Source organism: Ipomoea nil, unplaced genomic scaffold (genome assembly GCF_001879475.1).
Source record: "Ipomoea nil cultivar Tokyo-kokei standard unplaced genomic scaffold, Asagao_1.1 scaffold2694, whole genome shotgun sequence".
Classification (NCBI taxonomy): domain Eukaryota; kingdom Viridiplantae; phylum Streptophyta; class Magnoliopsida; order Solanales; family Convolvulaceae; genus Ipomoea; species Ipomoea nil.
In genome coordinates this window covers 3,757,841-3,781,105 of record NW_017619122.1, presented here as the reverse complement: position 1 = coordinate 3,781,105, position 23,265 = coordinate 3,757,841, and the positions used below count along the sequence as shown (strand labels likewise).

At 38.1% G+C, this 23,265-nt stretch overlaps 1 protein-coding gene across 1 annotated transcript; it reads right to left on the bottom strand.

The window, feature by feature from the left end:
- Positions 1-21,629: 21,629 nt before the first annotated feature.
- LOC109155212 lies at positions 21,630-22,712 on the bottom strand. The gene has a single exon (XM_019302929.1). The coding sequence runs from the start codon at positions 22,710-22,712 to the stop codon at positions 21,630-21,632; it is 1,083 nt and encodes a 360-aa protein (XP_019158474.1).
- Positions 22,713-23,265: the final 553 nt, after the last annotated feature.

The window sequence follows — 23,265 nt, the reverse complement described above, 5'->3', positions numbered from 1 at the left end:
ACGAAGAGGTATCTTCTAGTTCTTTTAGCTCTTTTAGTTCTGTTGACACCTCTTTCGAGAATCAAAAATCTTTTCAAAGTCTTATGGAAGATTGTCAAAAGGTCATGGCCACTCATACTCAAATCAAAGAGCGCAATAATACGTTAATTCTTGAAAAGGAAGAAATGTCACAAAAATTGCAAAATGCTCTAAATGAAATGAGTAATTTGAAAGCCGAAAATGTTCGACTTCAAGAAGAGTGCAAAGCTAGAGAGGTTCGAGAACATAACCTTCGGGAAGTAATCGCATCATTTACAAATTCATCCAAAATAATGGATAAAATGGTAAACATGCAAAAACCCGCTGGAGATAAAGCCGGTCTAGGCTACGATCCATCATGTTCTCAAACCCCTGTGAAACTAACCAATTCTACTACTACTTTAATTAATAAAGTTCCAGTGCTAAAATTTGTGAAAAGTCAGTATAGCACAATGAGACAAGGAGTTGGTAATCAAATAAATGCCCAGAAAAATGTTGCAAGGACGAATCAAAAATCTAATATCTCGGATAGGCAACAAAATTCTAAAAGGCAAAAATTTGTATCTCAAAAGAGAACCAACGAGTCTAGTGCAATAAAACCTCATATGAATATGGGAAGAATTCCGAGAATTGGGGCTGGGAGATTATATCCCTCAGAAGAAGATTGGTCGCTTGAAATCAAACCATGGACCAAGTCCAGATTTGCTCTATTTCATAGAATCAAGCAACTATCAGCTTCCCAACCCGCACCGAATCATTATTCGAAAAGTGCGTTATGATTATAAAGTTTTTAATGGTTACAAATCACCTACTCTTGGATCAATGGGATCTAGGTGGATTTGGATGCCAAAAATTACTAACACAAAAGGACCCAAACAAGTATGGGTACCTAAAAGAAATTAATCTTTTTTGCAGGAAGTTTGGTATTTCGATAGCGGATGCTCTCGACACATGACCGGCAATAAAGCTAGTCTAGTTGAGTTCAAAAGCATCGAAGGACCAAAAGTAGTTTTCGGTGGAAACGATCGATATGGAATGACAAAAGGCACCGGAACAACTGTGAAAAATGGGCCTACGAATTGAAGATGTTTCATTTGTCGAAGGATTAAAATTCAATTTGTTTTAGTACAAGCCAATTTTGCGACAAAGGCTATCTCGTAGAATTTTTTAAAGATAAATGTCAAGTCAAAGATGAATCTACGAAGGAAGTTGTACTAGCCGGATCAAGAAAGAAAAATATGTATGTTGTTGATTGGAGTACAACGAAGGACTCTGTGTGTTTGATGGTAAGCAATTCAAATGAAGCAATTTGGGAATGGCACAGGAGGCTAAATCATCTGAATTTCAAAACCATCAATAAGCTTGCACAAAATAAGCTAGTTGATGGATTACCCAACATTGCGTTCAAAAAGGATCAAATATGCGATGCATGCCAGAAGGGAAAACAAATCATGTCATCATTCAAATCCAAAGCTCAAGAGTCAACATCAAGACCTCTAAGTTTACTGCCACATGGATTTATTTGGTCCAGTAGACCCAGTAAGTATAAGTGGTAAGAAATACACTTTCGTTGTTGTTGATGATTTTTCCAGGTACACATGGACGTTGTTCATAAAGAAAAAGAGTGAAGTTGAATCAAAGTTGCCGGAGCTGCTAAAGCAACTACAAGTCGAAAAAGATATGAAGATTGCAACAATTCGAACCGGATCGAGGAACCGAATTTGTGAATGGCGTGATTCAATCCTATTGCAATTCACAAGGGATTCTACACCAACTATCTGCCGCACGAACGCCACAATAAAATGGAATAGCTGAAAGAAGAAACAGGACACTCAAAGAAGCTAGACGTGTCATGATATCAGCCGCCGATCTACCAAAGAGATTTTGGGCAAAAGTTATCAACACGGCGTGCTATACTCAAAATCGCAGTCTAATCCACAAGTCATATAACAAAACACCATACGAATTATGGAAAGGGAGGAAACCCAACCTCACATATTTTCATACATTTGGGTGTAAATGTTTTGTACTTGTTAATGGAAAGTCTTATTTAAAGACTTTTGACGAACGTGCGAACGAAGGAATATTCTTGGGATATTCATCCACCAGCAAGGCGTATAGAATTTTCAACAAATCAACAATGGTGGTAGAAGAATCAATTCATGTTGCGTTCGACGAAAGCAACAACAAAGAAGTCAAAGATAAGGGAAGTAATTCTAAATTAAATTTTTCTAACAATATCTTTGAGGAAAATATGTTGCAGGATTTCGAAGAAACAAATGACATAGGTACTCATCAATTTGAGTCAATGCCCATTGTGGCACGTGATGTACCAATCGTGACCACACCCGAAGTTGCACCCGAAATGGAAGAAATCCCAGTAGATGAACTCGAAGATACTCCCGTCAACAATTCACAACAAGAGGAATCACAACAAGTATTCCAACAAGAAGGAAACTCTGAGAATCCAACGAGTTTCCAACCAAATCGAAAATGGTTAAGAAGTCACACACATGACTTAGTCATTGGAAATCCAAGTGACGGAGTAAAGACGCGATCATCTACTAGGAACCAACAACAAGATGCAATGTTCTCATGCTTTCTATCACAATTGGAACCGAAAGAAATCGATGAAGCTCTAGCCAATCCAAGTTGGATAGATGCAATGCAAGAAGAATTAGATCAATTCAAGCGCAACGACGTATGGAAACTTGTTCCAAGACCAACGCACCAAAATGTAATTGGCACTAAATGGGTCTTTAGGAACAAAGCAAATGAAAACGGCATCATTGTTAGGAACAAAGCAAGATTAGTTGCGAAGGGGTATTCACAAGAAGAAGGCATTGATTTTGATGAGACATTCACCCCTGTCGCACGACTCGAAGCAATCCGGATATTCCTAGCATACGCAGCGCACAAGAATTTCATCGTATATCAAATGGACGTAAAGAGCGCATTTCTTAATGTCTTACTTGAAGAAGAAGTTTACGTTGAACAACCACCCGGTTTTGAGGTAAAAGGCACTGGTGATCAAGTCTACAAACTCAAGAAGGCATTGTATGGGTTGAAACAAGCTCCGCGAGCTTGGTACGATACCTTGGCAATGTTCCTAATTGGTTGTGGATTCACCAAGGGCCTAGTCGATAAAACCCTCTTTAGAATTCAAGAAAATGGTCATATTTTATTAGTGCAAATTTATGTTGATGATATTATTTTTGGAAGCACTAATATTTCTTTGTGTGAGAAATTCTCCAAGCTTATGCAGAACAGATTCAAAATGAGCATGATGGGAGAATTAAACTACTTTTTGGGACTACAAGTCAAACAGCTCAAGGAAGGAATTTTCGTGAATCAAGCCAAATATACAAAAGATCTTATAAAGAAATTTGGACTAGATGGAAAATCCCCAGTCAAAATTCCCATGAGTACTTCTCAAAAATTGGACAAAGATGATGAAGGAAAAGACATTGATCAAACGATGTATCGAGGAACGATTAGATCGCTGCTATATCTAACCGCAAGTAGACCGGACATATCTTACTCAGTTGGAGTATGCGCGAGATTTCAATCGAAGCCTAAAGAGAGTCATCTGATTACAACAAAGAAGATAATTCGATATTTAAAGGGAACAATCAATGTGGGATTATGGTATCCCAAAGAAGGAGATTTTACAGTAACTGGTTATTCAGATGTAGATTTTGCAGGGTGTAAAATAGACTGAAAAAGGTACCTCAGGGACATGCCAGTTCTTAGGGGGAAGATTGGTCTCTTGGTTCAGCAAGAAACAAAACTCCATAGCTACAAGCACTGCCGAAGCCAAATATATTGCAGCTGGGAGTTGTTGTGCACAAATTTTGTGGATGAAGCAACAATTATTGGACTATGGGATTAAATGCGAAAATGTTAGTATTTTATGTGATAATACTAGTGCAATTGCAATAACCCAAAATCCAGTGCTCCACTCGCGAACTAAACACATCGACGTCCGACATCACTTTATATGAGACCACGTCGAGAAGAAAGATTTGAAGATCGATCATGTTCCCACAGAAAATCAAATTGTCGACATTCTCACAAAACCGTTGTGTGAATCTCGTTTTGCAACTCTAAGGCACGAAATGGGAATGATCGAAATGAGCTAAGTATTTCGAACTTTTTAATTCGAAAATGTGTGTACGTAATTTGCATGAAATTTGTTACCTATGTGTTCTACGTGATTTAATTTAATTAATGTGTTACAATTTATTTGTGTACATGTTAGTAATTTTATCTTACGAACTTAGGTACGTAGAAATTGGTTATTTGCTCTTAAAATGATGTAAGGGATATAAAAGTTAGGATGCATCATGATAGTGGAGGGATTATATGATTTAGGGGGAATGTACTGATGATAAGCCTTGATAAAGTTGATAACAGTGCATGCAAATTGATTTGTCAGTCTGAATGATCAGCAGCTTTATTTTAATTTTCACCTGCTTAAGTCAATTTGATGTGATTCTTTTTAAAATTAAGAAATGTATCTGGCATCAATTTTTGATCTTATCTGTTTAAATTAATTGGTCGATCAATTTTTAATTCTCAGATTTATCAGATATTGAAATTAAATTGTTAGCATGAATAGATTTATTGCACTAACAATTTTGTGTCGAAGAAATTTTTGCTCCATGAACATCTACAGGTGGCAGCCAATTAAAGCTTAACTTTTGGCGCTATGTACCCACAAATGGAGTATTAAAATCTGAGTTGGCAAATTTAAATCAGTGAAAGTTCGAAGTTGCTATCAATTGTTCTACAATCTCTTTCTATCCACTAAAGGGCAAGATGGTAATTTTGCTAGGCAATTTATTTTGCCTCCAACGAAGAGAGAAGAAGAAGAAAGAAGATCAACCTCCTTCTTCCTCATTCTCACCGCCGGCGCATGCAAGAAGAAGAAGAAGAGCTTGAAAATCTCCAAATTCAAACAAACCCATCCCAAATTTCCCACAAAAATCTCTTCTACAAACAAATACCCATTACCCACCCTCACCATTAACCCTGAAACCTCTCACTAACAAAAACCCATTCCCTTCTACCCACTTTTTCGGACTGCCGAAACCCCACCCAAAAACCCCACCTCAAAATAATCCTAATTTGTGTTCTATCAAGATGGAAGGAGCTTAAAATCCGATTGGAGCCGAAGGATCGAGGAAAACAACACGGGTGATACGAGGGATGATCTTGGACCTTGAAGATTACAACAAGTTTGTCCAAAACAAAGACTTGGGGGTAAAAATCTTGACCTCTCTTGAAAGTAGTGGATTATTGAATTTTTGCTCATTCAAGTATGATGGTTTCTATCTAAATGAAGTAGTAGAATTTTATAGACATGCATTTGTCGAACATGGTGTTATAAATTCTACTGTTGGAGGAATTGTATTGACAATTGGGTTAGATGATGTGAGAACTAAATTTGGTTTGGAGGAGAAATTGTTGAAATTTGAAGATCACGGTTTTGACTTGAATGATTTTTGGAGTGAAATAAGGCATGAAACCGCACCGGTCGGGGCGTGTAACAATGGAAATAAGGTGATGTTGAAGCATGAATTTGGTATGCTACTAGATATTGTGCATAAGACTATTGAGTGCAAATATTCTAGTAGAAATTATTTTACAAAGAAAAATTTGCCTTTGATGCATGCCATTGTGAAAAATGTTGTCGTAGATTGGGGTAAGTTTGTATATGGCCGAATGGTGGATCAAATTAGGCTAGCAAAACCATTGGTGAATGGATGGTTTCCAAATGACATTGGGTATGATTTTGTTGTTGGGGAGTTCTTGAAAGATAAAGGTGTAACCCTATCCAAGTCTAGACCCATACAAAACCAAAATTACCTATTTAGAACCCCAAACCCGGTTGATCCTTCTCAAGGAAATATCCGAAAATGAAAACCGGCAAACCCATCAACCCGTTCCTCAACCAAAAAGCCTCTTTCTATCCGAGCATCTAGCCACGGGGAATCAAATACTCACGGGAGGGCTAGTGATGATGCTTGTAGCCATCCTTTTGTCACCCTACCCACACCCCAAACCCGAATGAAGAAGTGATTTTACCAAGCAAGGTTGGGAGTGTAGATGATATTCCAACTTATGGGGCAAGTAGTGAGTTGTTGAAGGAGTATGAACGAGTGAAATTTTGGAGGAATTGGAGATTAAGTGATCACAATTCGGTTGCTACATCAATAGGGCCGAATACTCTAGAGTTAGAGGAGTTTGCTCTAACGAGGATTGGAATAAGAAATCTTGCTACCGCGACAAGGCTATCGGTGATTAATGAATGCTTTGTTAAGAAAGTTGCCATTAGTCGGGGCAAGAAAGTGGCACAAGAAGTTCCCGAAGATGCCGTTGAGACAATAGATGGTTTTGCTCGTGATGATATTGCCTGAGCATTGGTTATTTCAAGGGAAGAAGTGCACGGCACACATGGGGAAGCATCACTTTTGAAGGAGACCGAAGGTGGAAGCTTGCAAGAATTGGACCCATTTCCTTCGCACATTGGGGATGACAACCTAAGTTTTGATGCTATTGCACCCCACACGGCTACGGATGTGACAAATTCCGTGAATGAAAATTTGGAAGAAATTTTTGGTGATGAAAACCGAATGGAGGAACAAGAAAATGTGCTACAAATTGAAGTGTCACCATTGCCATTAAGCCGTGCCGAGCCAATTAATTTAGCCACTACCGAACCAATGGAGCATACACTTGATGAGCCTTTGTGTCTTGACAATGCACCATACGTGGAACCACCATCCATGCCGAGACAACCACGAGAGGAACCACACAAGGAGATACATTCTTCATCCATTGATATTAATGCTTTGAAAGAAAATATTATTGGGGATGTACAAAAGTAAATTCAAGAATTGAAAGGAGATGTCTTTCAAGAATTTGAGAAAGTCCAAAATCAATTTGGTCATGTTGATACCAAACTAGATGACTTTCACAAGGAAGCTTATGAAAGGGCCGAATCCTTGTTACTTGGACAAGGATCAATGCAAGGCAATATGACCACAATGTCTACCAAACAAGAAGAGCATAATAGGGAAGTCTTGAAGATGTTCCTTGACTTAGGAAAGAAAGGAACGGAGTGTGAATCGAGGCTACGATTAGTGAAAAATCAATTGAAAGATCTACTACACCAAGTTGGCGTGAACAATGATCTCTTAATTGGAGTCCAAAGGAGCCAAGACAAAGCTTCGGCGAGTTTCCAACACTATGTTGATGCTGCCGAAAAGGGGGAAAGAGCTAGAGGAGCCCCAAGCCATTTGGTAAATCATTTGATTGGACCGTCTTCACAACGGCCACTAGTTGAGCTTGTTCGACCTCCAGGAGCACCGAGAGGAGTCTCACCCACACCGAATGTTCAAGGCCGAGGAAAAAGGAGGATAATGGATTATCTTGTGACCACTCAAAGCTCGGACTTTCCTAGCCAACAAGAATGCCAAAGATCATCACCTTCAAGATCAATTTATGAAGAAAACAAATTAAAGCTTATACGAGAGTTGGAGACATTCTTTGGGCACACAAGCAACGACATGGTGGATGGAAGATCATTTGAAGAATGCGTTGCTTGGTACCAAGCCGGAGTGTTACGGGGTGACAATATTCAAGAAGCTTATGGAAATTATGTTACCGAGCAAGTCACCGCACCATACCAACTCGAAGGAAAAGAACAAGACTTCAAGGAATTAAGGGCACACGTGAATGCCTTAATTGGCAAGAGGTAAAATTTTGAAGCCTCAATTTTTTTTTGGTGTACATAATGTTAGCTAGCTTGTTCGAATTATGTCTTTTGGAACATAATATAAATTGCTAGCATATGATTTATTTCTTTATTGTGTCTAGTATGTTTATTGCTTTAAAGTCTCAAGATTTTAAATTGGACTTAGTAATTGCATGTGAGGCGTATAATTGAGAAAATAAAATTGAAAGGGGGAAGAAAAATTAAAAGATAAAAATCAATACGCAACCCTGCGTTATAGTCTCAATATACGTTTAAGACCGTCCAAAATTAAAATCTCTAGGACTTAGATGTGTTAAACCAGTCAAATGGCTAGTCGCAATAAAATTGGACAAAAAAGTTTATTTTTCAAAATTTGACATAGCCAAATGACTTGGGTATAAGTTTCGGCATCATCAAAAAGGGGGAAATTGTTAGGAATATATTGTATAAGTTTTGATGAGCCAAATGTATTTTGTAGACCCCAATTTTATTTTATTTGAGTTAGTTCTGGTTCACAAAGTATAGTGCACCACTGCCATGAAGTCTACGTGAAAGCAGAATAAATGAAAGCGGGATCATAGCTTAACATATTTATTAAGCATTAAATTATCAAAGGTTGAGATGGATGAGATGGAAGAAGACCTGCTAAAGTGTACTTGATATTTGACAATCCACAGTTTGATTCCCATTGGAAGCAATCATCATTTTGGTTTAATGAAGAAATGCTATCATTAAGTAGTGATATCGGGAAGTAATATCACAAAGAAGATATCATGAAGTGATATCGGGTAGAACTATCATGAAAGAACACTTTTATATAATAGTTAGATATATCGGATGATGAAGTCACTAATATTGGGTGATGAAGATATCATGAAGTGATATCGGGTAGAACTATCATGAAAGAACACTTTTATATAATAGTTAGATATATCGGATGATGAAGTCACTAATATTGGGTGATGATGTCACAGTGTGGTATGGCTTGTGAAGCACACGTGGAAGAATTATGACAAAAGAATTTAAGTCTTGAGTTATATTAATTGGTTACCTAGTTGAGATGGAAGAAGCCTTGCTAACCAAAGCAAATGGTCCATAGTTTGATTCCCACCCAAAGCAATTTTATGAAACGTGATACTAGTCCATGATACAAGGTGGAACATGATATTAAGTGGAACATGATACTAGTCCATAATACAAGGTGGAACATGATACTAGTTCATGATACAACGTGGAACATGATATACTATTGGGAGATGACTTCATCAAATGGAACTATGACATCATGATACTATGGTTCATAATGTATTTTGAGAAACATCCCTTAAGGTACCGAGAAAAACATAGGGTTTGTTCGAGAATTAAAATGCATGTGACCATAATGGACACTATTCTGATTAAATAGAGGACATGTCACTATGATTCGTGTGTTATATATTAAGCGGTTTATTTTGATCACATAAAGTTTTGGACATATCATTTGTGATTAATTGTATGTAATATGATGAAATTTAGCCCCACAGGCAATTTCGTTATATTTGTATAATTAATCAGGATGAAATACTGGACTACGGTCATAATTTAGCCCACAGGCAATTATGTATCGGAATGTAGTTTAGTAGTTTTATCAGTGATGATAGACAGAAACATTCTTTGTTTCTGCGAATGAAGTCTAAGAAGAAGAAAAAGCTGATATACGAAGGAAATCTTTTTAATACTCAAACAAGAATCAGCAGATAAATTATTTGATCAACTTGGCACATCAGATCAATAATTCAACAAAATTCATGCCAGAGAAATTCAAATTTGGAAGCTACCCAATCCAAAGAAAAGCTTTGTCAGATTAAAAGAGAGCAACGACAAGATTTCTCAAAATCTTCTGACAGACGGCGAAATGACTTTGCAGACCAAGTTGGCAAAATTATTTGATCAACTACAATTCAAATTGGACGATCGAGATCGAAAGTTGATCAACGGGCAAATAGCTTTCTTTGGCTATAAAATGCCCAAGCAGACTTGAAGACAAGCACGACTTGAATACGGCTGAAAAATTAAGATACACAAGCAAGAGAAAAGCAAGCAATATTCAAATCAGCCAAGAAGCAATATATTGAGCTATATACGAAAGAATTCAAGTCTGAGTGAGAGAAAAATTGTATTTCATTGTAAATCTTCTACTGAGTGTAGAAAAGGGGTAGAGTAACTGGAGAGAGTGAAAAACCCAGTTGGAGTGTAGCTTTGTGCGTAGCACTTGGTTGTAACGGGCAGAGTAACAAGGGGAGCTTGTGAAAACCCAGTGAGAGCGTAGCTTTGTGCGTAATTCTCGTGGTGTAGGAGTACAGCTTGGTGCAAAGTACTCGGGAAGGCAGAGTAACAAGAGGAGCTTGCGAAAAACCTTGGTGGAGTGTAGCTTTGTGTGAAGAACACAGAGAAGTGTCGCTGGGCACTTATTCACTATTGTATCTGGGTGATCGAAGAATAGTGAATTTCCTCCTTGGAGTGAAAGGAGAAGAGTGGACTAGGAGGATTACACCACCTCTGAACCACTATAAATCTCTCTCTCTATTTACTTACTGCTCATATATATTTTGTGCATGCTTATATTATCTGTGAACAAACCCGTTACGGTTTATTGCGTATCTTTATCTGTCTGGGTTTGATAGTTCCCTCGTATTTGCATGCAAGTGAAATTTTATATACATCATCCTACATCTATATCAAGTGTTTCTAACGTGATGCATGTATAGAATCTCTCTTTGAGCACTACACAATTAAAGCATAACACTTTGCCGTTACATTTCCGCTGTGCACATTCTAAGTTGTTATACTTGTTTATGCTTGTTACTTAGAGTTGAAGTTACCAAAGTGTTGTTTGCAGAAGAAGTTTGAAAAAGTTAGAGAAGTCTATTCACCCACCCCCCCCCCCCCCCTCTAGACTTCTCGCCACCCTTTCGGGACCAACAGCTCCCCTTTCCATCATACACTTAACACTCCCTTCATTAGCTACCTTTCCAACCTCCATTGGTTTATCCCGTCCCAAAATAATGCCATTGGTCCACCTTTCAGACTTTTAACCCTATCATGCATTCATAATCAAGTCATAGGCAATGCCCCATAATTAATGTTTTTTTTTTTTTTGTGGTACCTATAATGTGTTTTAGCTCTTTTAAAGTGCATGTGTATATATTTCACAATTTTAAAATTATCTTGTGTAGGTCCATTATTAATGGTCTGTATGATCCTAGATATAAGGATTTTGGCTTACCAATTGATCCTTACCTCATGGCCTTGGTATTAAATTCAAGTTTCTTAAGTGGTAATAATTTTATTTGTATATTTTTAAATTATCTCAATGTAGGAGTAAAAGGCTCGAACAAGTAGTAATTAAGAAGCAGAGAATCTGTGATGAAAGATCGAAGAAGTAGAGAATTGGCAATAATGAAACGGTCGCATGATCGTCGCACGGGAGGAGTCCATTGCACTGATTATAGAAGATGAAAGAAAAACTTGTGTATTTAAAATTGAGAATGGATTTGCCTTGATTTCTTTAGCATACTACACAAGCTATTGCAATAGATTAACAAATTCCCTACAAATTAGCCGCTAATAATGAATTACAATAGCCATACACATTAAAACAATTTTCGTAATCTACTAGTTTTGCCCAAATCATCCGCTAACTACTTTAATACTTTCTTTAGCATACTTTCATACTTAGTTTATCAACTAATACAATTGATGCTTTTATGTATAGTCCCAAGAGTCAAGTTCGATATAATTTAAACATTATATTGAACCATTTCAATTAACTTTGAGCTTAGTAGTTTTGAAGAGGTAAGTGAACTAATTATTATGTTAACTATATCAAGGTTAAGAGACTCAACCACCATCCTATCATTAACTTAGCGTGCATCAATGAGAAGTTAAGACACCATTATTTGGAGGTTTGGATTCCACTTACCCTCTTATATGTTTCATCATGCCGTGATGAACAGGGGAGCCATGATCTGAAACTTGGAGTTGTGATGTAAACAAACGCTGTAATGTGTAGTATTTGCGATGTATGTAATTTCGTATTCTTTCCATCTCTTTATATACTTGACGTGATGACTGTTCATTCTATAGTTTAGGAATCCCAAAAGAACGACGATTCAAAAGGGATAATAATTGTAACAATAATTGATTTATCTCGTATTCATATTATTGCAGTATATGACCATTCGAAAGGTTACAATAGATAATTCCAAAAAGCTTATAATTAAAACTCTGCAATTAAAATACGGCGCAAACCATTTATTTAATCCAAACAATAACATATGCAGTGTAAAAGAAACATTCCTCAACGTTTTTTTCCCAAACGATGTCATTAGCATTTGGGCGGGATTTTTTCACCAAACCAGTTGGCTTTATTATAGTTATTATAAGATTAATTTATTTTCACATTCTTTGATATCACATTCCGATCCTTTCCATGACTACAAGTTCTTTAATTCAAGTTTTTTATTATCTGGAGGTGCCTTTGCGTGTATATATTTCACAATTGTAAAATTATCTTGTGTAGGCCCGTTATGAATGGTCCGTATGATCCTAGATACAAGGATTTTGGCTTACCAATTGATCCTTACCTCAGAGCCTTGGTATTAAATCCAAGTTTCTTAAGTGGTAATAATTGTATTTGTATATTTTTACGGTAAAATGCTCAAACAAGTAGTAATTAAGAAGCAGAGAATTTGTGATGAGAATTCGAAGAAGTAGAGAATCGACAATAATGAGATGACCGCACGATCGTCGCACGGGGGAGTCCGTTGCACCAATTCTAGAGGATGAAAGAAAAACTTGTGTATTTAAATTTCAGAATGAATTTACCTTGATTTCTTTAGCATACTACACAAGCTATTGTAATAGATTAAAAATATTTCCTACAAATTAGCCAGAAATGAATTACAATAGCCATACACATTAAAACAATTTTCTTAATCTACTAGTTTTGCCCAAATCATTCGCTAACTACTTCATACTTATACAATAATCTACTAGTTTATCAAATAATAATAACATTCAAGCATCACTACAAAAGAATGGATTTCACTTTTCCACCAATTAGCATTCGCAACATTCTTGAAAACCTCCTCTACCCTCTCCCCGCCGTTATGTGCCTGGGTCTCCTCCTTCAAATTCTTAATCACCACACTCACCTCGGACACCTTGTACAGGAGATCTTTCATCTTCACTTCAGCTATGGCTTTTTGTTTCTCCTTTGCGGCAACAATATCTACCGCCTCGCACAGCCTAATCAACTTGCTTATCCTGCCCCGCAAGAATCCCACTTCCATGCCGAAATGCCCCACCCCTATCAGAGTTCTGTCCCATACTTCCAAAACATCACGGCCCATTGCGAGCATGGCAGCTTTGATGCTATCGGCGATTTTCACAGTTTCTGTTATTGCCCCAGCGATTAGCGTGTAGTTCAACCCAGGCTCTTCCCGTGTGGTGCGGGTGGTGCTTCCCGTGCGGTTGTGCGGGTGGACTCACATTAAGCATTACACTGGCGCACTTTAAGTACACAACACACGCACATTAAACACACAAACAAAATACATTCAGAACACAAACTCACACACCTTAAGCGCAAAAGTCACGCATCGAATCTTAAGCACAACCCTCACGCACCTTAAGCACAAACTCACGCACATTAAGCACACAAAAACACACGTACCTTAAGTTTTAACAACTCACATTAAGTACACACTCACGCACATTAAGTACAAAACTCACGCACCTTAAGCACAAGACTCACGCACCTTAAGCACAAAACTCACGCACATTAAGCACAAAACTCATGCACTTTAAAGTTTCAACAACAACTCACACAGCAACTCACATTAAGTACACATTCACGCACATTAAGCACAAAACTCATGCACCTTAGGCACAAGACTCACGCACCTTAAGTACAAAACTCATGCACATTAAGCACAAATCTCATGCACCTTAAGCACAAGACTCACGCACATTAAGTACAAAACTCACGCACATTAATCACCCGCCCAACCGCACGGGAGATACTTACCCGTACTGGAACTTAATTATATATATATATATATATATATATATATATATATATATATATATATATATATATATATATATATATATATATATATATATATATATAACACCCACGATTTTTAGGAAAAACATCTAATCATCAAGACATAATGCAACAGAAGCTATATAAAATCAGGGTATGTTATGTCACACCTATCTCAGACATAGTTACACAGGCGGGAAAACTAATCAGTTTAAACAAGTCATAAAGTAACTAGGCACACAGGCCGCTAAAACAGGCTCACAGGCCAACAAAACAAAGCGTCTACACAGGATAACTAATCTAACTAGCGATCCATGTCTAGCGCTCTTGGGCATCTACTCATAACCTGTAGAACAATGGAAATAACATGGGGATAACACCCGGCCAGCGAATATTTCTGGTAACCCATCAATACGCGTTAAATAACATATATAGATAAGTATAAACAAACCCATTTCGAAACGGAATATAGTATATAGCATTTCAAAACCATAGAGAGAAATCAACTTCAAAGACTCATTACACACTCTCAAAGAAAAAGGGGATTACCATCCTCACAACAACGACAAGACATCAAACATAAGATACAAACAACTCAGGATGCATTCTACTGATCACAAAGTAGAATACATCAAGACATGCTCATAAGCAAGGAATCACATTCACACATTGGCAACTACATGCCACAGTGACAACTACATGTCACAAGTATCATAGTTCCAAGTTCATACTTCCAACCTTATGCCCTGTTCCAACCTTATGGCTACCCCCGGCCTTATTTTAGTTCCAACCATTACCTCCGAGTAACCCCTGTACTTCTGAATCCAACCTTATGCCTCCGGAAACTGTCGTTCCCCCACCAACATCCACCAATATTTCCACCAACATATCAGTACACGAGGGTACGATTCATTTCACACAACCACCAACATGTGAGCCAAGCTCATGTAACAATCACCAACATAAAAATCATAGTCACACAAGTCATCATCATTACCAAGATGACTAAGGCTCAACAATAGCCTCAATCAAGTATCAACAAAGGGTACAACGAATTGCATACATTCACATCATAGGAATCAATCAAGATATCACAATGAAGATATGAGCCCATACTCAATCAACAAAGGATTAAAATCCAACACCAAATGATTGTCAACACAAGTTGCCAATCCCAATAAGAAGGAACAACCACACATACTAGCGTTTCAACATCAAACTAGCATGCTTATCAAACGGGTAAACCAAAAGTAGTTCCAAAGAACATTCAAGACTCACAATAGCCCAACGAATCACAAAGTCGGACACTTAGCGTGATTCAAGACACCAAATCCTACATGGAATCCTAACATACCATTCTAGACATACGAAACATCAAGAAAACTCACAAATAGCCCAATAAAACAACATCAGGAGGTCAAAACATCAATACTGAGTCAAAAGAATCACGGGGAACAAATCCCCGGCCAACACCAAAATGGTACCCCGCGGGTGGGGCCACAGGTGGACCTCCGCCCGCGTGTACATAACCCATGAGGTACCTGTTCCCCGCGGGTAGGACTCTGCCCGTCGTTCCGCCCGCGGGTACACCCTGTACACCAAAATCATCCCTTCGGGGATTTTCAACAACAAGTCCAAATTCAAGTCCAAAACACCCAAAATCTCACACACAACAACAATATGACTTGAACGCAAGAAATATCCAAGCAATGGCATTCAAGAACCCTAAGAACAAGCTCTAAACATGCATCACCGCAAGACAATGCATCAAATCTCACAAATCAACACAAGAATCAGAAGTAGAAGCCAAGAATCATCAAATAAGTAAGAAAATAGGTTTTGTAAAGCATGGGTTAGCTTTGTAGCCTAATAACTTCCTCTTTTCACCCTTAGAAAGCCTTTCCTAAAGCTCTTCTTCCACACCAACTTCATACACAAACCAAAAGACAACAAAAATTCTATGTTTAGAAAAAGACACCTAAAAGGAGGTTAAAAACATCAAAGGACCAAGTATCTTACCCTCCCCTATGCTCAAGATGAAGAAAGTAGGAATCTTGGAAGACAAACTTGCAAGACTTAGATGCTCAAATCCTAGCTTGGAGAAGAAGCTAACTCTTTTTAGAGAGAGGCTAGAGATTTTTGTGTTTAGATTGTAGGGTGAATGAAATGAGAGAGTGTTGCTAGGTTAGCTTGAATCACAAACCTTAGGTAGAAAGACATTCCTACCTTACTAAAGTTGGAAAGACAAGGGAACAAGGGCACAACTCAAGAAGCACAAGGTACATGTCACGCCCCGCTTCTAGGACATGACCCGGCCGTATCGCTACACGAAAGCCTGTAACAATACGAAACCTAGCCATATATACCTCTCGGAACCTTCATAACAACACTTTAATACATAACAATTCCTCACTTTTATGGCCAATATAAACAACTAGTTCTTCCCAAAAACTCACCAAATCACCACTATTAAATATTTACAATCAAGACTAGCATGACAAAATGCATTACAAGCACCAAAACCAAGCACAATGGTTTACCAAAATACAAAGGGTCAACGGGAATATCCAAAAGAAACAAAAATCTGTGATAAGCTCCAATAGTAGGACTAAGTCTCCTAGTTTCCAAAAGTCACCTTCGAGACCCCACCACTTGTGCTCGTGCTATTCACATGTCCTTAACTACTCTGAAACATGAGGAAAAACAAATACAAATAATGAGCTAATGCCCAGTAAGTGGTACTCCTCTCAACCCCGGATCAAGTAACCCCAATATAATACAAAAAGCTTTAGAGTAATAACTAGAGGCAAAACTTGATCTTTAAACCATATCGAAGTCATAATATACTCCATCATACAATACATAAGCTCACAAAACAAGAAACTTTAGCTACATGGGCATCAACAATATTTCATAACAAAAGACTTTCAAAAGCACAAATCATTCCTTAACATATGACCCATTGGCAACCTACAACCACCATTATATTTTGTGGCACATGCCATTATTGGTATAATGGTCCAAAAAGACTCGACGATTCGGAATGAGTCAGGCTCGACGATTCGGAATGAGCCGGATGGAACGTTCCAACAAATAATTCAAAAGACTCGACGATTCGGAATGAGTCAAGCTCGACGATTCAGAATGAGCAATTAGGAACGTTCCAAGCCAAACAAAACAAACAACAAAATGTAGGTTGCCTCATGAGTTTTATCAAATGATCCAAATAGTTCTTATAATCAAATAGCCCGATGTAGCAAAAATCATTTCTTTAAAATCACATAACAAAGTACCTATTTCCAAAATAGATAATAAGTTTATCAAACTAAGAAATATGCAAGGTATAAACCATTCTCAAAATAATAATTTTCTTAGTACATAACTCTTTAAAAATCATAGAATGATTTATTAAACCAAAGTAATTTCAAAGGGATTGAAATGGCTTAGTTGGAAAAAAACTTAAATTAATAAGTAAGAGGTTAAGAGTTCAAGTCTCACTTTAAACAAATAATTCATTTTATAAGCATATATTACATATATAAAACAAACATAAGTCATATATTACGTATATAAAACAAACATAAGGCCTTATTAGCAAAGCAGATTCAAACTCTGGACTAACTACTACCAGCACAGCAACCATAAACCATTCAACCATCACTACACATGGTGTTAATTCCAGTTCAGATTAAATAAGACCATACTTTCTGTCCAGAAACACAGTTTACAACAATTCCAGTCCAGATTACATAGCAACGTTTCTAGTCCAAAAATACGCAGCTCAAGCTTCATTATAACAATTCGGAACACAAGCTTAATTTATAGTATAGGGTAAAAATAGTTTTGAGAGGAATAAACACTTACCTAAAACATCCAAATCTTAGCTATTTAGCTTGCCCAAATACTCCTTGTCAAAATCCCTAATATTTTCAAATATCAATCTTAGGGCTCCAAAGATAAATCCACTCATAAAGAGTAAAAGATAGAGGTTAAACTCACCTAGAATACCCAATATCTTAGAGATCTAAGCTTGAAGAAGATGGAGATCCAAGCTTCAAGGTTTTCCCTTCCCCTAACTCTCTCTAATTAGCTCTCCTTGTCTTCTTTCAAATATGATGCTTATCCAAGACTCATGTGGTTCCTTAACCTTTAAGGGTAAAGAAGGGTAATTTGGTAATTTTATCCAATATCAAAATAAGAAGCTTTGACTTGTTGACTTCACTTAATAAAACTTAAGCATAATTGCATTTATAAGAAATTGGGTATTACAATCTCCTCACCTTAAAATGAGTTTCGTCCTCGAAACTTACTTACCTTCAAACTTGAAGAGTTCAGGATATCTATCCTTCATATCATCTTCCTTTTCCCATGTTGCTTCTGTTGGGGTATGATGTGACCATTGCACTTTAACAAAAGGGATTACTCGGGACCTCAACACTTGTTCCTTCCGATCAATGATACGAAGAAGTACTTCTTCATATGTTAAGTCATCCCTAACTTGTAGTGGTTGATACTCCACCACATGACTCGGATCTGCAATGTACCTTCGTAGCATTGATACATGGAATACATTGTGAACTCCAGCTAATTGTGGTGGTAGTGCTAGCTCATAAGCCAAACTACCCACTCTACTCAGAATCTCAAACGGTCCAATGTAACGTGGACTTAATTTCCCTTTCTCTCCAAACCTCATTACTCCTCGAGTTGGTGAAACCTTTAAATACACCAAATCCCCAACTTTGAATTCCAATTCTCTTCTTTTCAAGTCAGCCCAGCTCTTTTGCCTGTCTTGAGAGGCTTTAATTCTTTTCTTACTTAATTTAATCTTCTCAACTGTGAGTTGTACAAGTTCTGGTCCTAAGATCTTTCTTTCTCCAACTTCATCCCAATATAAAGGAGATCTACACTTCCTTCCATATAAAGCTTCAAAAGGTGCCATCCCTATACTTGATTGGTAGCTATTGTTATATGCAAACTCAATCAAAGTTAAGTATTTACTCCAACTACCCTTGAAATCCAAAACACAAGCTCGAAGCATATCCTCCAAAGTCTGAATTGTCCTCTCGGTTTGCCCATCTGTTTGTGGATGAAATGCAGTGCTTAATCTTAATTCAGTCCCCATGGCTCGTTGTAAGCTTCTCCAAAACTTTGACACAAATCTAGAGTCCCGGTCAGATACTATACTAACAGGTACGCCATGTAACCTTACGATTTCATTCACATACAACTCAGCTAGGTCATTCAATGGAGTTGTCTGTTTAATGGGTAGAAAATGTGCAACCTTAGTAAGTCGATCCACAATAACCCAAATGGTATTTTTCCCATGCTGACTGTTCGGTAATCCACTCACAAAATCCATAGATATATGTTCCCACTTCCACTGAGGTATCTCTAGGGGTTTCAGTAATCCTGCAGGTCTTTGGTGTTCAGCTTTGACTTGTTGACATACCATGCATCTAGCCACAAAGTCAGCAATATCCCGCTTCATACCACTCCACCAAAAATTATTTCTCATATCTCTATACATTTTGGTAGCACCTGGATGTACTGAGAAGTGAGACTGATGGGCTTCCTTTAAAATATCCTTCCTTATCTCAACATCATTTGGAATGCATAGTCGGGACTTGAGATATAGGGATCCATCATCATGAATACCGAACTCTCTTGGGTTACCCGTTTGAACTTTTTCCCGAATCTTAATCAGCTCGGGATCTAGAACTTGGGCCGCTTTGATGCGATCTAATAATACTGGTTTTGCAGTCATAGTTGCCAAAATTCCTCCTTGCTTATCTTGCGAAATAACCTCAACTTCCAAATCTTGCAAGTCTTTCAACAATTGGGTTTGAGTGGTTACCATTGTCACATTAACCGTGGAGGACTTACGACTTAAAGCATCGGCTACCACGTTAGCCTTACCCGGATGATAATTAATAGAGAGGTCGTAATCTTTGATTAGCTCCAACCATCGTCGTTGTCTCATATTTAATTCCTTTTGGGTAAAGAGGTACTTCAAACTCTTGTGATCCGTGAATATTTGACAAGATTCTCCATATAGGTAGTGCCTCCAAATTTTTAAAGCAAATACCACAGCTGCTAGTTCTAAGTCATGAGTGGGGTAATTAACTTCATGGGGCTTCAATTTTCGGGACGCATAGGCTACCACCCTATCATTTTGCATCAACACACATCCTAATCCTCTTCTTGATGCATCACTATAAATAACAAATCCTCCTTCCCCGGATGGTAGGGTTAAGATAGGTGCATTAACCAATCTTTCCTTTAATTCCTGAAAGCTCTTCTCACACTCCTCATCCCAATCAAACTTTATACCCTTCCGAGTTAACCGAGTCAATGGCATAGCTATTAATGAGAAGTCTTTCACAAATCTCCTGTAATAACCTGCTAAACCCAGAAAACTCCTTATTTCTGTGACATTAGTGGGTCTCGGCCATTGCGTTATCGCTTCAACTTTACCCGAGTCCACAGAAATCCCATCTCCAGAAATCACATGACCAAGAAAAGATACCTCCTTAAGCCAAAATTCACATTTACTTAGCTTGGCATACAATTCATTTTCCTTCAAGGTATGCAAGATGATCCTCAGATGTTGAGCATGCTCTTCCTCACTCTTTGAATATATCAAAATGTCATCAATAAATACCACAACAAATTTGTCCAGAAATGGCTTGAGGACCCTATTCATCAAATCCATAAAGAAGGCAGGAGCATTAGTTAACCCAAACGGCATCACCAAAAATTCATAATGGCCATACTGGGTCCTAAAAGCAGTCTTGGGTATATCGCTAGCTTTAACCTTCAATTGATGGTACCCTGATCTCAAATCAATTTTTGAGAAGTATTTAGCACCTTGCAACTGATCAAATAAATCATCTATGCGAGGTAGAGGATACTTGTTCTTCATAGTAACTTTATTTAATTCCCGATAGTCAATACACAATCGCAAGCTACCATCTTTTTTCTTCACAAATAACACTGGTGCACCCCAAGGAGATACACTAGGTTTAATAAATCCCATATCAAGCAACTCTTGTAATTGCACCTTTAACTCACGTAGCTCAGATGGTTCCATGCGGTAAGGGGCCTTTGAGATTGGAGTGGTTCCGGGAACAACCTCTATTTCAAACTCAATTTCTCTATCTGGAGGTAATCCAGGTAATTGCTCTGGGAACACATCCGAAAATTCTTTAACAACGGGGATATCATCTAACTTAACTTCTTTACGGTGGGTATCCATTACATAAGCCAAGAAACCTCTATACCCTTTTCTCAATTCCTTCTTAGCCTTCAATGCTGAAATTACTTTTAATGGCACCCTCGAAACCAACACCCCACTCCTAGGAAAGTGTTCCAAAGTAAAAATAGGTTGCCCAGGAATTTGAAATACCACCTTCCTACGAGCACAATCAATGAAGGCATAGTTTTTGGATAGCCAATCCATTCCTAATATCACATCAAAATCCCGCATATCTAGTTGAACTAAGTCAATTGACACATTACTCCCATTAAGTTGTAGGTGACAATCTTGAAACCAAGTGTCTGTCACCACAATTTTCCCCATCGGGGTACTAACATATAAAGGTTCACTCAACTTCTTAGCTTGCAAATTTAAGCTCTTTGCAAACCTCTCAGAAATAAAACAATGCGAAGAACCAGAATCACACAACACATAAGCATCCACAGTGTTTAGGGGAATAATACCTGCAACTACATTGTCCACCTTATCTGCATCTTCCTGTGTCATGCAAAAACCCGAGCATTAGCCCTTTTGGGATGAGTCGACTGTGCTTCGTTCTTCTTCATGGAGGGACAATTCTTGATCAAATGGCCTTGTTGTCCACATCCAAAGAAAGCTCCAGTCTTACGGTGGCATGGACCGGTATGAGATCGATGACAATATCCACATGTATTTTCCTTTTTCTGAAATCCAACATCTCTTTTCTTATTGTTAGAACCACTAGCTTCTTTAGATATCTTGGGCCCTGCTCTTTTCTTCCGTGCCCAGTATTCAGCTTGCTTATTCACTTCGGCTTCAGCTTTAAGAGCGCTCATATACACAGCCAAGTAGGTGGTGAAGATGGTCCCACATAACTTATCTCGAATATCAGGTCTTAGTCCCCGCTCAAACTTTCTAGCTTTGTCTCTCTCGCCAATCATATATCTCAAGCAGAATTGGCCCAACTCATGAAACTTGTGCGCATACTCCAACACAGTCATACTTCCTTGCTTTAAGTCCAGAAACTCATTTTCTTTGATTGTCTTCAAACTGTCAGGGAAGAAATTGTCAAAGAAAATTCTTTTGAAATCTTGCCAATTAACACCATCAGGGTGGGCAGCCCTTTCTACCTCCCACCAATGCTCATCATTCCCTTGCAATAAAGGAACGGCTACTGCTACCTTGACGTCGTTAGGGTATTGCATTGCATCAAATAATTTTTCCAATTCCTTAATCCATCTCTCTGCCGCTGTAGGATCTGGGCCACCATTAAAGGTAGGGGGGTTCACTCGCCTAAACCTTTCGAAATATGAAGACTGGGTAGTGACATCTTGTTGTCCTTGCTGTTGTCGAATTAGATTAGCTACAACAGTACTGATTCCAATGATATCTGCTTGAGTAGCTAATGGTGGTGTATTTGGCAAGGTAGTTGGGGGAGCTGTAGGTGTTGCACCAGGAGGGGCCGCAGCAGCTCCAGGATTGACTCCCTGAACCGGGGGACTCCTTGATGGTCTTGCATCCACAGCTATGTTCCGAATGGGAGACACATTTGTCGATGGCCTACCTCGATGAGTTTGACCACGTGTACGAACACCCCTCCTAATCATAGTAAAGCAACACTCCCTAAATTCGCAACAGAGAAAGTAGGACCACATTAGCAAAAATGTTTAGGAATCCACAACTAGCTAAAACTTGCTCAAAGCCTAAACTTATCAGCCACAAGGTTAAAGCCTAATTTTGCAAAAATTTAAACTTAAGTTCTTGACCAACTAAGGATTCAAACCTAGGCTCTGATACCAACTCTGTCACGCCCCGCTTCTAGGACATGACCCGGCCGTATCGCTACATGAAAGCCTATAAAAATACGAAACCTAGCCATATATACCTCTCGGAACCTTCATAACAACACTTTAATACATAACAATTCCTCACTTTTATGGCCAATATAAACAACTAGTTCTTCCCAAAAACTCACCAAATCACCACTATTAAATATTTACAATCAAGACTAGCATGAAAAAATGCATTACAAGCACCAAAACCAAGCACAATGGTTTACCAAAATACAAAGGGTCAACGGGAATATCCAAAAGAAACAAAAATCTGTGATAAGCTCCAATAGTAGGACTAAGTCTCCTAGTTTCCAAAAGTCACCTTCGA

Coding starts and splice junctions, on each gene's coding strand:
- LOC109155212 (XM_019302929.1), bottom strand. CDS start 22,712: ATGATTAGGAGGGGTGTTCGTACACGTGGTCAAACTCATCGAGGTAGG.